The sequence below is a fragment of the Anabrus simplex genome, chromosome 5 (genome assembly GCF_040414725.1).
Source record: "Anabrus simplex isolate iqAnaSimp1 chromosome 5, ASM4041472v1, whole genome shotgun sequence".
Classification (NCBI taxonomy): Eukaryota; Metazoa; Arthropoda; class Insecta; order Orthoptera; family Tettigoniidae; genus Anabrus; species Anabrus simplex.
Window position 1 is genome coordinate 364,626,241 of NC_090269.1, and position 15,106 is coordinate 364,641,346.

General features: G+C 38.1%; 1 protein-coding gene across 1 annotated transcript in view; it reads right to left on the reverse strand.

Annotated features, from left to right (window-relative positions):
* Positions 1 to 15,106, reverse strand: part of LOC136874123 (activating signal cointegrator 1) — a 109,032-nt gene that overhangs the window by 12,391 nt on the left and 81,535 nt on the right. Inside the window, exon 10 of the mRNA XM_067147681.2 lies at positions 12,890 to 13,011. Coding sequence (XP_067003782.2) covers positions 12,890 to 13,011 — 122 coding nt within the window. The remainder of the gene's footprint in view (positions 1 to 12,889; positions 13,012 to 15,106) is intronic.

Genomic DNA, 15,106 nt, shown 5'->3' on the forward strand with positions numbered 1-15,106 from the left:
CCACGCAACTGAAGCACTTTTCCCAATCTGCAGCAGTCACACGGTCGATGGCTTCTGACGTGAGTTTTTCTACACCCTTTATTTTGAATGTCTTGTTTCTCTCTGCCACTTCTCTCTTGACTTGAGCTCAAATCAATTCAATTGGATTGTACTGGCAGTGGTAGGGTGGCAACCTTACTACCTCATGGCCCCAAGAGAGAGCTAATTCATCGAGCTCATACTTTTTTCTCTACTTTGAAGGGAGCAACTTTTTCCAAAAGTTCAGCTATAGTTTCTTGTTCACTAAAAGGTATGTTTCTCTTCAGCAACCACTCTTGAATTTCTTTCTTCTTCCAGCTTGTATTGGGTACTTTTTCAAGTAAAGCTGAATGATATGGAGCATTGTCCATAACTACTACAGACAGTTCCTCTAGACTTAATAGCAGGTCTTTTACAAACCACTTTTTAAAAGATACCTGGTTCATTTCTGAGTGGTAGTCCAGGCTATCCTTCTTTAATAGGAACACCCACTTACACTGGAGTATAAAACCTTTAATACCACCTGCGTGGCAAACAGTCTTCCACCTTTCCCAGTGATCACCTCCAATCCACCGCTCTTATCTGAATATTGCCAAATAAACTGTTTACTGTGCAACTGATTAACCCAAGTCTCATCTAAATAAATACATTCCCTCGGGTATTGTTCATGTTTCAGGTCAGGAATTTTTCTCAAAAATCGTGCACGAGCTACAACAATGTCCTGTCTTTCTAGCAGAAATTTTCTTTCATCGTTAGCCCTCTTGTATTTGAAGTCTGAGTTGTGCAGCACTCGTCACACTGAACGTACACTTCTACTATATTACAAACTATCACTCTCATTTTTGATCCGTATTGAAAACAGCGATCTCACTTATTTTACAAAAGGAGTACATTTATTGTTCCACCTATTCAATACAATCAGTACCACGTTATGTGGTCAATTAGACATAGAAAATCTAAATATTATGGGGACATGTTTCGCCCTTCTTATTGGGCATCATCAGCCATATTAATTTAATCTTAAAACAAACATTGTTTAGGGGACAATGACACTTTATAATTTGTAAAAATTGAACTGTGATTTCTTACGATATTAACTTTACAGAATAGTGGTTATAAAATATGCTGTTGGGACATGACATGTACAACACATGCTAAAATTATTGTAAACTAATTTAAAATCTTGTCTAAAAGAGAATTTGTGTCAATATAAAGTTCTAGAAACGGCACGTGTCTGGTACTGAAGTGGATCCTCTACATTATAAAAGTCAGCATATATTTGCTACAGTTGTCAACATAAGTTTTCAATAGACTAAAATGGTTGAAAACTTGAGGGTGAATCTTGTTATATTCTGACATTAAAAGATTGGCTAAGAGAAAAGGCGAATGTTATGATGTTATCCTCATTAAGTTGATTGGTCTAAAATATTATCTGATATAACCGTTGCAAACAGACGTTGGTTGAAGTTACTTTGAGGTGAGTTTTTCGAGTATTTTACAGGTTATGTTTGATTTTCACATGAAAATGTAGTCCTTTTCGAAGACGTGAAACATCAATGAATTGAATGTGGTTATACTGCAAAAGGACAAAAATACGTGTTTGACGTGTGTGTTTAAATCGTATGTTACTGTCCAAGAACTGTGTATATGTAAAATGGGTACTTACTCATATGTCGTATGTGTATCTATCTTACTGTATTAGCAGCGTTGGTCTGTCTGGGGTTACTACTTCGCGTCTTGTAACGATGTGACAGAGGAAGAGGGGCATGCTGAGGGGAAACTGAGGTGGGCGGAGCATTACATGTTGATGTTAATGTGGAAGGGGGATTATTTGGAGGGGCAAGTGCAGGCTTAGTATTCGGTGGGATAAGGGGAGTTTTTGATTTAAAGAATTTAAATATTCATGGGACTTTGTTTTGTTTTGGATTGACTGTTTTTAATAGCTTAGGCATTAACGTATATAAGGGACTCTTGACTTCTGTATCATCATTAAGGTTGCGATCCTTATTAAGTGTTTTGTCCAGAAAAATATATATATATTCTCTAATTCATTTACGAGTTTACCTTTATTTGTATTCCTGATTATTGTGAGATCCTTTTCTATTGAAGTAGGTGACCTGTTTCCTTCATGTGCATGCTCATTGCTGAATGTTTATTGTGCTTTTCCGCATGAAGTGTTCCATGTATCTTATAAAGAAGCTTCGTCTAGTCTGTCCAACATATGAAATTCCACACTGGGAACATGTTAACCTGTAGACTCTTGATCCTGAATATTTATTGTTATTATTATTGATTTTATTATAATTGAAAAATATATTTTGTGTTGCGTTGTTTGTCCTGGCAATTTGGCAATTTGGTGGACAACTGGGTTACTATATGTAAAAGTGGCGTATTCAGTTCTTTTGGGTTTGTCTGGTATAAGGTTTGTGGATAACTTGTTTTTAATCTTATGAAGTAAGCGGTTAACCATTTTGATCTTATAACCATTGATTTTGGCAAGATTCCTTATGTAATTTAATTCTATTTTTAAGCTTGTAGGGGATAATGGGATTCTTAAAGCTCTATATATCAAACTATAAAATGATGCCTGTTTCTGAGAACCGGGGTGTAGTGAGGAATTATTTATGGTTACAGACAAGTGTGTAGGTTTTCTGTGAATCTGAAACTCAAAGGTGTTATTAGTTCGGGTGACCTTTATGTCTAGGAAATTTAAGGATCCTTTGTCTTCATCTTCCTTAGTGAAGTTTACATTAGGGATGATACTATTTAAGCTTCCTAATACTTCGCTGCTATTGGTGACATTCTTATCAATTATTACGAACGTGTCATCCACGTACCTCAACCATAAACAAATCGTACTCCTTTTGTAAAATAAGTGAGATCACTTCTACTATATCAAATCTTCTCTCCTAGCTGTTTAGGCACTTTTTCCGCTGTAGAAAATTCCCCACGGTCGTAAAATTCAAGCACAGTTGATCAGTAGGCCTACCACACAGTAAATGTGAGTAAACCTGATCACTGTTTTCATTTGAATTATCGTCTTGTGCTGCCAACTTCCCTGCTACCCGCATGTCGTCATTCCAAATTACGTCATCTTCACTGCCATCTCGTCAGGCATGCACTGCAATTGAGGGCATTCGAGGTCCTATCCTTTTGAAACTTTTAAAATAGTTTTATTCCCGACTATACAGTCCAAACAGTGAGAATCTATTCCCAAATGGTTTCTGGAGATGGTCTGTGATATTCCTAGTTGGTGTACATGGAGCAGAAGTCGTGATGTAGAAAGCGTGCCAAACCACCAGCTAATAACTAGTGTACGTTGCGAGTTGTACTTCCGAATGTAATATATAGTGACTGGAAGCATTCTTTGGATAACTGCGGCTGTCGAAAGCCAGGCACTTATTCTTAAGTATATTTCATGCTTGTTCTCTACATTTATCACATCACGATTTACCTAAACAGTTGTAAAAGAGATAAGAGAGACTGCATTGTTTAGGTTAGGTATGCTATCAAGTGCCCTGATAGTACCAGAAGTTCAGCGATGGGAAGAATGAAAAATAACAGGAAAGTTGCTGCATTTACAGATACCTAAAGGTGTGACGGTAATGCGTTTTTGTATACAGTAATAATATTTAATTTTGTACGTTCGTTGTCGCCATTTTTTATTAATGCACATAGTATGTTTTGTTTGGAGTCTCCGAAAATCATTAAAAGTAAGTGGGGATGTAAATCAATATTATTATTTGTTAGATACATTGGCAAGTAAGGCAATCATTCTGATTGGTTTGTTTTTATCATCTTTTAAACTTACACTTCTCCAAAAAGTATCTATATTGGCCTGAGTTACAAGATAATGGAACTATCACTTTGTTACGCCTAATAAACTTGCCTGCTATATTAATAGCAACAACCATGAATATTCCTCAACAAAAGTAAACTCATTTCTTCATCCTGAGGTGGTGCAGCTCTTTTTAGACAGGCTGTCAGTGGAGGGGAGTTGCATGTACCATTTTTACCACATGTCAACCTTCCTGCCATTCGTAAATTACTGGCAGTAGGGTATCATGTTACCCAAGTATTTGAAAACTTGGGCTTCATTTAACACAACTCTTGGTTCTGCTCCTTCTCCATACACTTTCATCACCACCATCTTGGTCTTGCTGATGTTTAAACCATATTTCTTAAACTCCTCATTCCAGCTTTGTGTTCTCTCTCCCAATTCCTCTTCTGAATCACTCCAGATTGCAACATCATCTGCAAATGTGAAGGCTTTGATATCTCCATGTTCTTTCCTTTTAATAGATTTCATTACTATATCCATCACAAAATAAATAGAAGTGGTGACAATGAGATGCCCTGCTGCACTCCTCTCTTTGTTTCAAACCAGTCCGACAAACCACATCCTACTTGAAACAAAGAACAAATAAGGCTTTATTGGGATGATGTTATACATATGGAATAAATAAGATACAGGATTGTGCGTGACAGCAAAGAAACCTCAACAATATTGTGAGATGGATAACAGACAATGGTATGATGGTAATGTGGTGAAAAGTCAGGTTGTTTCACCAAGAGGAAAAAGTCTGCTCAATTTCAATTGCTGTGATGTTGGTGTTGAAGTACATCATGGGGATCTCTGTAAGGGGATTGTAAATAAATATTACAGATCTCTTCATATGGTTATGAGGGTTTTTAGAGATTAGAGTAAAGATGTAAGGGCATATAAGTCATTGGTCAAACCCCACTTAGAGCATGGTTCTAGTGTATGGAACACTCACCAAGATTACCTGATTCAAGACCTGGAAAAGATCCAAAGGAAAGCAGCACGATTTTTTCTGGATTATTTCTGTCATAAGAGTAGAGTTACAAAAATATTGAAAATTTTGAGCTGGAAGAGTTGAGAGTAAAAAAGCAGTTCCACTAAGCGATGTTTTGAAAGATTTAACAGATACTCTGAGGTCCCACCTATTCAATACAACTTACTATCATATAGATTACATATGTTTTATTTTTCTCAATATTAAAACATGGGACATGTTTCGTCTCGTCTTTGAGACATCCTGTCGTAAAATAAAAAGTTTATAGTATACTATACTCGATAAAGATGGCATGGAAGACATTAGGACACAAATATGTTTGATGATGATGTTTGTTCTCTAATGGAGCCTAACAGCTAGGTCATCGGCCCTAATGATACGAGGGACAACGAAATGAAACTTAAAACATCACAAAGTATCCACTGACTAGAATATAAAACAAATGGTGATGAAAAAAATGATCATGAAACGAAAACTATCAGTGGATCCAATTCACAATGTCTTAATTACTGGGATGATACGCATTATCTACAGGGGTCCAAAGCAGAACCATGGTATTTCTCTTATAGCGGTATTAATCACAGGTAACATAGACTGATGGTGTGCCTCGCATGGTGGTATTAATCAAAGGTAATGAAGACCCATGGTACGTCACACACAATGGCACTACTCATAGGTAACACAAACCCATGGTGTTTCACACATAAGGGTACTACTCACTAGCAACACAGACCCATGGTGTTCCTCACATAGTGGGACTAACCACGGGCTGGTATTCCCGTGATGTTCCTCAATTAGTGGAATTAATCACGGGCCACGTATACTTGTGATGTTGCTCACATAGTGGTACTAATCTTAGGCACTGTAGACCCACGGTGTATGACACATTATGGTTACACCCACAGGTAACAAAATCCATGGTGTTCTTCACACAATAGAACTACTATCAGGTAATGCAGACCCATGGTTTTCTTCACATCATGTTACTAATCATGGGCGCCAGCGAAACACGTCGTGTTTCTCACATAGTGACACTAATCACAGGTAACGTAGACCCATGGAGTTTCACAGAAAGTGATACTACTCATAGGTAATGCACACCCATTCTGAACACACAGGATCAGACACATTCCAACGCAGCGTTACAGCACATGGACATTAATCCATGCAGCCGAATGCCCCTCCCCCTCCACCTCGGTGGAATACATACGATAGTACTAACTACAGGCAACGCCCAGACCCGTAGTGTTTCTCATATAAGGGTACTACTGCTAGGTAAAGTAGATCCATGGTGGTCCTCACATGGTGGCACAAATCGCAAGAAAAGTCGACCCAGGGTGTTCCTCATGTAATGGTACTAATCACAAGTATTCTCATGGTTCTAAAATCATCATCCCTTGGTTCGCTTCTTTTAGTCACCTCTTACAACAGGCAAGGGATACTGTGGGTGTATTCTTCGTCTGCATACCCCACCCAAGGGGGGTTTTATGTTTGGTTCACGAGAGCTATTTTATTTTGTTCCGGTCACTAACAAACCGGTTAGGAAACCCCTATCCGCCACCTGGGATGTGCCACGCTAGAGTATCCCTCCCCCTTCCCCCGCTACACCAGTGTATAGTAGAAGTCCGTTGTAGCGAGAATTCATAACGGCGAAAAATTTACTCGCTATAACGGACTGTCATTATATCTGATTTTTCGCAAAAGTCGGGAAAAAGCCCATACTCATTCAAATTGGTATGAAACGGCAATCAGTTTGTTCAAAAATTGCATTTTCGTGGATGATATCCACACTACGGCTTGCTCATTTGTCGTTTTTCAAAATCCGATACTATGTGAAAGTGTATGTATAATTTCATTCTGAAAAAATTATAGTATCACTCCAGAGGCCTTTGTGGCAAACGTTCCAGCTTTCTTCCTCAAACAGCATCACCTAGCCCGACCATATACGTATCACGAAAACGTATTTCAAGCGCACATAGAGAAATTGTAACCTCCTCACTACAAAATTACATGGGTACAGCCTTTTCGAAATTTAACCAGATCAGTGATGTACTGTGCCATATCCTGAAATGTATCAGATTCCGACTTAATTTCAGTATATAACATTAAAAATTAAGCAATCGTTTACTTCAGCCTTTATTTCTAACGAGTTACCAACTGCTATCGGCCACGTTATTTATGCATTTATTATGAAAACGTGTTATTCTCTTTCATTTTGAATTTTATTTTACCAGGTGTATGCATAAGTATTTGCCGGTTTTTGTGGTAAAGAAAACACGTAATTTTCAAGGGAAATTCATTTTTATTTATTTGAAATATTGGTCATCGGCTTCTGAAGATAATCTTTTAGGTAAGTTATGAAATTCATGCCAGAAAAACTGCTTGTCTTTTGCGGCAAACCATTCGTCGAGCCTTTTTCCAACTTCCCCAAAATCGCTGAAGTGCTTTCTACCAGCAAACAATGACTTTACAGCCCTTTTCTTTTGATTAAATAAGATAAGCAATGCGTGCCGCAAATGTTCTTTTTCAGGCACAAATGTCGACATGATCACTGAACGATACAACACAGACGCTATTGTTTGGCGGACTTAACTTCTGTGTGTTGGTAGGTGAATGTCAGACGAACAAACTGACCTGTAAAGAAGTAAGTATAAATAACCACCTAATCGATACTTTATTAATGCCTCAGGCAAAATTGAATAAAATTAAAACTTACAGGACATGTTTCGACCACTTAGTGGTCCTCTTCAGCTGTATAAATAAAGAACTGAAAAGAAAAACATTGACAATAAGCACAAATAAAAGTTCTTTGGAGACTCCTTTGATAAAAATGGAGGTCGTCAGAATAGGTCATCTTGCCTTTCGTTCTTGTTTGGAAAAGATGTTTATTCTGCGCTGTCTAGAGGGTCTGTCTTTGAGCGCGACCTGGTGAAGTAACGATGTGATACAGTTTGACAGTTCATGGAAAGCTCTGGAGAGAAGGGAAGTAGAGTTTCATCGTCATCTAAAATAACATGTGAGGGAGGAGGGAGATTGGGCTGTGCTTCTGCGATGTCGTGTTTGATTATATCTCTTGTTCGTCTAGTCTGTTTCATGTCTACCCATTCTAAGTATTTGCTAATATTCTCATATAAGATGTTTTTATGCTCGTTGTTTTCGTTGAGATTCTCTTCACCGTTTTCCAATTTATCAAGAACGATGTGGATGTTTTCCAGGTTGTTCATAAGATTACCTTTATTAATCATACAGATAATTTGAAGGTCCTGTTTTATATTGGTGAATTTGTGGTTGGACTCTTTCATATGGGATCCCATGGCAGAGAATCTTTTGTATCTTTCAGCATTGACGTGTTCTTGATATCTAATTGAGAAGTTCCTTCCAGATTGTCCCACGTAAGGTTTTTTACATTGAGCACAAGTCAGCTTATAAATACCCGATTCCTGGAATTCGTCATCTTTAAGTTTATTAGCTTTATTATGACTAAAGAACCTATGTTTCGTGTTGTTGTTTGTAGAGAAGGCTACCTTGGTATTGTGTTTCTTGAATAAGTTGGTGATTTCGTAAATCTTCGGGTTATTAAAGGTGAATTTTACATATCCTTTTTCTTTTTCTGAATGCTGTTTAAGTTTAATTTGTTGTTGGTATTTGCATTTAGTGATGATTTTATTGATGAATTTCAAACTGAAACTAAATGCAAATACCAACAACAAATTAAACAGCATTCAGAAAAAGAAAAAGGATATGTAAAATTCACCTTTAATAACCCGAAGATTTACGAAATCACCAACTTATTCAAGAAACACAATACCAAGGTAGCCTTCTCTACAAACAACAACACGAAACATAGGTTCTTTAGTCATAATAAAGCTAATAAACTTAAAGATGACGAATTCCAGGAATCGGGTATTTATAAGCTGACTTGTGCTCAATGTAAAAAACCTTACGTGGGACAATCTGGAAGGAACTTCTCAATTAGATATCAAGAACACGTCAATGCTGAAAGATACAAAAGATTCTCTGCCATGGGATCCCATATGAAAGAGTCCAACCACAAATTCACCAATATAAAACAGGACCTTCAAATTATCTGTATGATTAATAAAGGTAATCTTATGAACAACCTGGAAAACATCCACATCGTTCTTGATAAATTGGAAAACGGTGAAGAGAATCTCAACGAAAACAACGAGCATAAAAACATCTTATATGAGAATATTAGCAAATACTTAGAATGGGTAGACATGAAACAGACTAGACGAACAAGAGATATAATCAAACACGACATCGCAGAAGCACAGCCCAATCTCCCTCCTCCCTCACATGTTATTTTAGATGATGATGAAACTCTACTTCCCTTCTCTCCAGAGCTTTCCATGAACTGTCAAACTGTATCACATCGTTACTTCACCAGGTCGCGCTCAAAGACAGACCCTCTAGACAGCGCAGAATAAACATCTTTTCCAAACAAGAACGAAAGGCAAGATGACCTATTCTGACGACCTCCATTTTTATCAAAGGAGTCTCCAAAGAACTTTTATTTGTGCTTATTGTCAATGTTTTTCTTTTCAGTTCTTTATTTATACAGCTGAAGAGGACCACTAAGTGGTCGAAACATGTCCTGTAAGTTTTAATTTTATTCAATTTTGCCTGAGGCATTAATAAAGTATCGATTAGGTGGTTATTTATACTTACTTCTTGATTAAACATCGATACGGTCATGAAATGGACAACTTGTAAAACTGACCTGTGTCAAATTCATACGATGCGTACTATTTGTTGGCGCCATCTCTTAGTAAAACCAAAAAAGACATGATTACAGGCATTACTAATCGACTCCTACATCGCTTTTGAATGTCGAGGAGAGAGCCTGCAAGTGTACACAGCAAGAAAATGATACGGTACCGAAGATGACCGATCGCATTTGGTAGCAAATGTTTTCTGTTTCTTACTCAAACAGCGTCACCTAACCTACCTTAACTGTACTATATGCATCATGAAAACATATTCCAAGCACCAGTAGAAAAATTATAACATTATCGCTATAAATTTACATGGGAATAGCCTCTCTGAAATTTAAAAAGACGCGAAAAAATATAAACTAACCTCTGAAATCAGAGATGCACTCTGCCATATCTTGAGGTGTATTGTATTCTTACTTAATTCCAGAGTACAGTATTAAAATGAAGCAATCGTTTACTTAGCCTTTATTTCTAACGAGTTAACACTGCTATCGACGACGTTATTTACGTATTTGTTACGAAAAATGTTGACATTGCCTTCGAATGTCGACGAGAGAGCTTGTAAGTGCACATAGCGAAAAACGATACCTAATTTCTGCCTGCTGTCATTTCTTGACGGATACAGTACTTTTGCATCCATCCCTTGGCACAGGCCAGAGTAAAGTGTAGCTTCCACCAAAGTCCCAGTCAACATCCATGGCTGTGACAGTATGGAAGCTGCTGGGGTATGGGTAGTGCTGAGTATTGATATTCAGAGCACGACTAGTGCATCTGAGTGTTACGAAAGGTGCTACTCATAGGGTCAGTCGTGCTGCAATAGTACTTTCTGACCCAGTGAGGAAAGCAATGGCAAACTACCTCACTCCTCATCTTGCCTAGTACGCCTCATTTTGGTGCTGCCATTGGTTTTTGGGGTTTCCTTATAACCGCATAACCTTTGGTGGTGCTATTTGAGGATCCAACCAGCCTCTAGGCTGATGATCTAACAGACAGACAGAGTTGCATTTCGTGGTAAACGCTTCAGTTGTCTTTTTTAAACAGCGTCACATAACCTAACTTAGCTGTACTATATGTATCGTGAAAACGTATATCAAGCACCAGTACAGTAGAAAAGTGATAACCTTCTCACTATAAATTTAGGTGGGAATAGCCTAACCGAAATTTAACCAGACGCGAGAAAATATAATCTAACCTCAGAAATCAGCAATGCACTCTGCCAAACGTAGAGGTGTATCGCATTCTTACTTAATTTCAGTGCAGAGTATTAAAATTAAACTATTGTTTACTTATCTTTTAATTCTAACAAGTTAACAAATGCTATCCACCATGTTATTTACCTATTTATTGCGAAAACATGATCTCCTCTTTCATTTCTTTTTTCTTTTTCTTTTTTTTTTACGGAAAAGCAGTTGACGGATATTACTATTCAACTGACATCGTCTTCGAATGTCGACGAGAGATCTCACAAGTGGACACAGCGAGGAAACGATACCTAAGATGATCGATCACATGCAATATAATTGCTGGGTGCATAAATGTCGTAACAGACAAATCGCGCGTGCTTAATTGCTCGTAATAACGGATGTGTCAGTGATTGGGCTCTCGCTGTAACCCAAGGATAATACACAGTTCAATACAGGAATTTTGAAGGGACAGACATAAACTGTCGTTATAACGGAGTTCTCGTTATATGTCATACTCGTTATAACGGACTTCTACAGTAGTAAGCTCGTGGAATAAACTTGAACAGAGTTTTTAAAAGTAAGAAAGATGAAAATTAGAATTCAAGAAGATAAATTGGGGCAAATATTCATTTATGGTAAGAGGAATTATGGATTGGAATAATTTACCATGAGAGATGTTAGATAAATTTCAAGCTTCTTTGAAGTCATTTAAGAAGAGACTAGGCAAATAATTGATAGGGAATTTGTCACCTGGGCAACAGCTCTAAATACTAATTTGTGGCGACTGATTGATTTTATTTTCTATTTATTGTACCACGTTTAGTGCCGGGATTGTACGAGGACATGTTTGACTTGTCTGGTTCAGGTCTCTTTGATGCCTGTGGGCGACCTACACATCTCGATGTGGGTTGATGGTGATAATAATGAGGTAGGGAGAAGGTGAAACCAGGTGTTGGCACATAGCCTACTACTGTTGAATAACAACAATAGGTCGGCTCAAGGCTTAATATCCCTATCCGATGAACAAATCACCATCAATGGCATCATATATCCTTACTCCATATGAATATTGCGGAGAACTCTGGAACAGAATCTAAGCTTTTGGCATGCAAACTAGTGATTGTAAATTGTATACCACCATCTATCCTACCCTGCCAGCCAATATTTTAATGGTGAACATTTTTCCCAGCAACAGGACTTGAATCAGCTAACCATATAGACCATATAGACTTGAAGCGTTAATGATCATGGCCATCAGGCGAGTTAATGGTTATGATTCAAAACATACCTTTTTTTTAAATGTACATTTGTCACACATCTACAACATTTAGTCATGTTCCTACAAGTTTAATAGTTTCTTTGCTAATACCTTTCCATACCAGACTTTCCAAAACCTTTGCTGTGGCTATGCTATCATAGGTTTTTTTCTTTTTTAACATCAATAAATGCAAGTATCATAGTGTAGCTATACTATTTTGTCTGATAAAAGAAATGACCTCCACAACTTCACAAATTTTGTCCTGGGCTTCTCCCTTCCTATCAACACAGTTGTACTTTCCTCCACAATGATTCTTATTCTCCAATGTTTATAGTCTTCCTATGTACTTAATCAAACTGCTGTTGGACCTTCCCTTCATTCCATCTCCATGTCACAAAATCATCAACAAGTAACTCTGCGTTCATTCTTGTACCTCTATAAATATGAGCTATATTTCCAATTATGGCTTTCACAGCTCTATAGAGCAAAAAATCACAGCTATAAGAACCTTTTGGAATGGCGCAGCCATCCAACTGATGAGCCTTATGGCATGCTGTGGGCGAAACACTGTACACATACTGCTGTGATTATCTATACTCATGATGTCACCATAAAAATTCCCACTTCTGAAATAAAAATAACTACAAAATTACATGACCTACTCCATGATGGTCGCCAACCTTTTGTAAGGAGACAACACAAAAAAAAAGTATATATATATATATAAGAAAAGCTAGATTAGTCTGATTCCCTGCGTGAAACCTCTACCGCTATACACTAATATAGTCATCATTGTATTACAAATATAAAACTGTAGTGCACGTTATTAAAACTGAGCAATAGTTTACTCTTTGCAAGATTAAAGATATTCACCATTTTTAAGAACACGATATACATGTTCTATTTCACGGATTTCTTCCTGTACGGGAGTTTTGGCAGTCGATGCAATCCATAGCCGACCTCTATGGGCAGTATACCATGTACGACCTTCATGCCTGTTACAAAACAAACAATAAAACAAAATAAATAAACAAATAAGTAAATACTGTAGTAATTTCTAAATTGGCAAGAAAAATCTTGATGCCTTAATATGTAGTTCACTTCATAAGTTATGGCAACTATTTTATTTTTCCCGACAGTGTGTTAATGCACATAAAATGACTATATACCTTGGAAAGTATGTTACATGACCTTTACGTAATGTTGCCACCAGATGGTGTCCGAGTGCACCGGTCTGGACATGATCATGATACCGATATCAGTCATCTGCTGACAGTTGTGCATAATGGAAGTAACCAAAGTTGAACAGCAGTCGTACATCAAGATGACCTTTCTCTGCGGCTGGAATGCGTGAGAATGTAATGCAGAGCTACAGAAAGCATTGGGCAATTGTGCTATACTCTATCGTATAGTGGCAAGGTGGGTAGGGCCCTTCAAAAAGGGAAGAGGGTCAACTGCTGATCTGGCTTGCAGTGAAAGTAACTTAAAAGCTTTTCAGTCTGTCAAACACCGGGCGAGTTGGCCGTGCGTGTAGAGGCCTTTCCTATCCCATCGTCGCCATAAGACCTATCTGTGTCGGTGCGACGTAAAGCCCCTAGCAAAAAAAAAAAGTCTGTCGAACACACAAATTCAATATAAATATTACACCATAACATACCTGTAAAAAACCACACACTATTAAACAAGGAATAAAAATACACAGTATTCCTTCGTAACAAATTGCCTCGCGATGGACATTCTGTGTCAGCTAACAAAGATGTACTGGTGGCTGTGATCGAGCAGTACCTCCTAGAAGACACACATTGGACTGTGATCGAATAGGCCAAGCAGACTGGTATTCCCGCTTCCTCACTGCGCCGAAATGTACAGCAGGACTTAAATGTGCAGAAGACTGTTTCACAGTGGGTGCCACAGAGGGGTAAAGAAGTGGATGCGATATGAGATATATAGCATCAATCTGGAATGATTCCACCATGAAAAAAACGGCAAGCTGTTCCGCATCATTGACATTGATGAAACATGGATAAGGCCATACAAAGCTGAACTGAAGCAACAATCCAGTAAATAGCATCATCCTGGATCACTACAGAGATGTAAGGTACGACAAAACCCATCACCAACAAAGCTGATGATAATGTTGGCATATGACAGCCAAAGTGGGGTTTTATTTTATTTATTTTTTGCTAGTTGCCTTACGTCACACCAAAACAGACAGGTCTTAGGGCGACGATGAGACAGGAAAGGTCTAGGAATGGGGAGGAAGCAGCCGTGGCTTTAATTAAGGTACAGCCCCAGCATTTGCCTGGTGTGAAAATGAGAAACCATGGAAAACCATCTTCAGGGCTACCGACAGTGGGGTTTGAACCCACTATCTCCCGGATGCGAGCTCACAGCTGCGCACTCATAACTGCATGGCCAACTCGCCCGGTCAAAGTGTTTTATTGTGTCATCCAGTTCCCCAAGAATGAACTGTAAATGCACAGTATTATCTGTCATTTCTGCAGTATCATCATGACGAATATAAGAACCAAGTGTGATGACTCAACTGTTATAGCAAGGTAGTTTGTGGACCCGCCACTGGGAGCACTGCAAACGTCGGTGTCCAACACGTGCTTCAATAGACCGGCAAACCATGTGTTAGAAAGGGCGGGAGATGTTATTGTGCGAGATATTTCAAGTCAACAAGTTGAATTTCCTTTGCTTTCAGTTCCTAAACTCAGTTCATTGTGTGTTGAGCACTTAAAGCACGTGTGTTATGTGGCCTGATTAAATTAATAGTTCAACATGCCGTACTGTTTTGTGCCTGGCTGTAAGTCAGGCTATGGTAGAGTAGTTAATGGTATAAAATTATTTTCACCACCGAAGGATAGAAATAAATTTGAAAAATGGGCCAGAGCTATTCCACGAAAGGAATAGTAGAATTTGTCAAGTTTATTTCTCTGATGATTTGATAGTAAAATCAGATAACTTTATAGTGAATGGTGAAAAAGTGGTTATGCTTCGTGAGAGATCGAAATTACGTCCAGGAGCAGTGCCTCACATTTTCCCGAATTTGCCGAAATACCTTTCAAGTGAGATTAAGTCCTGTGA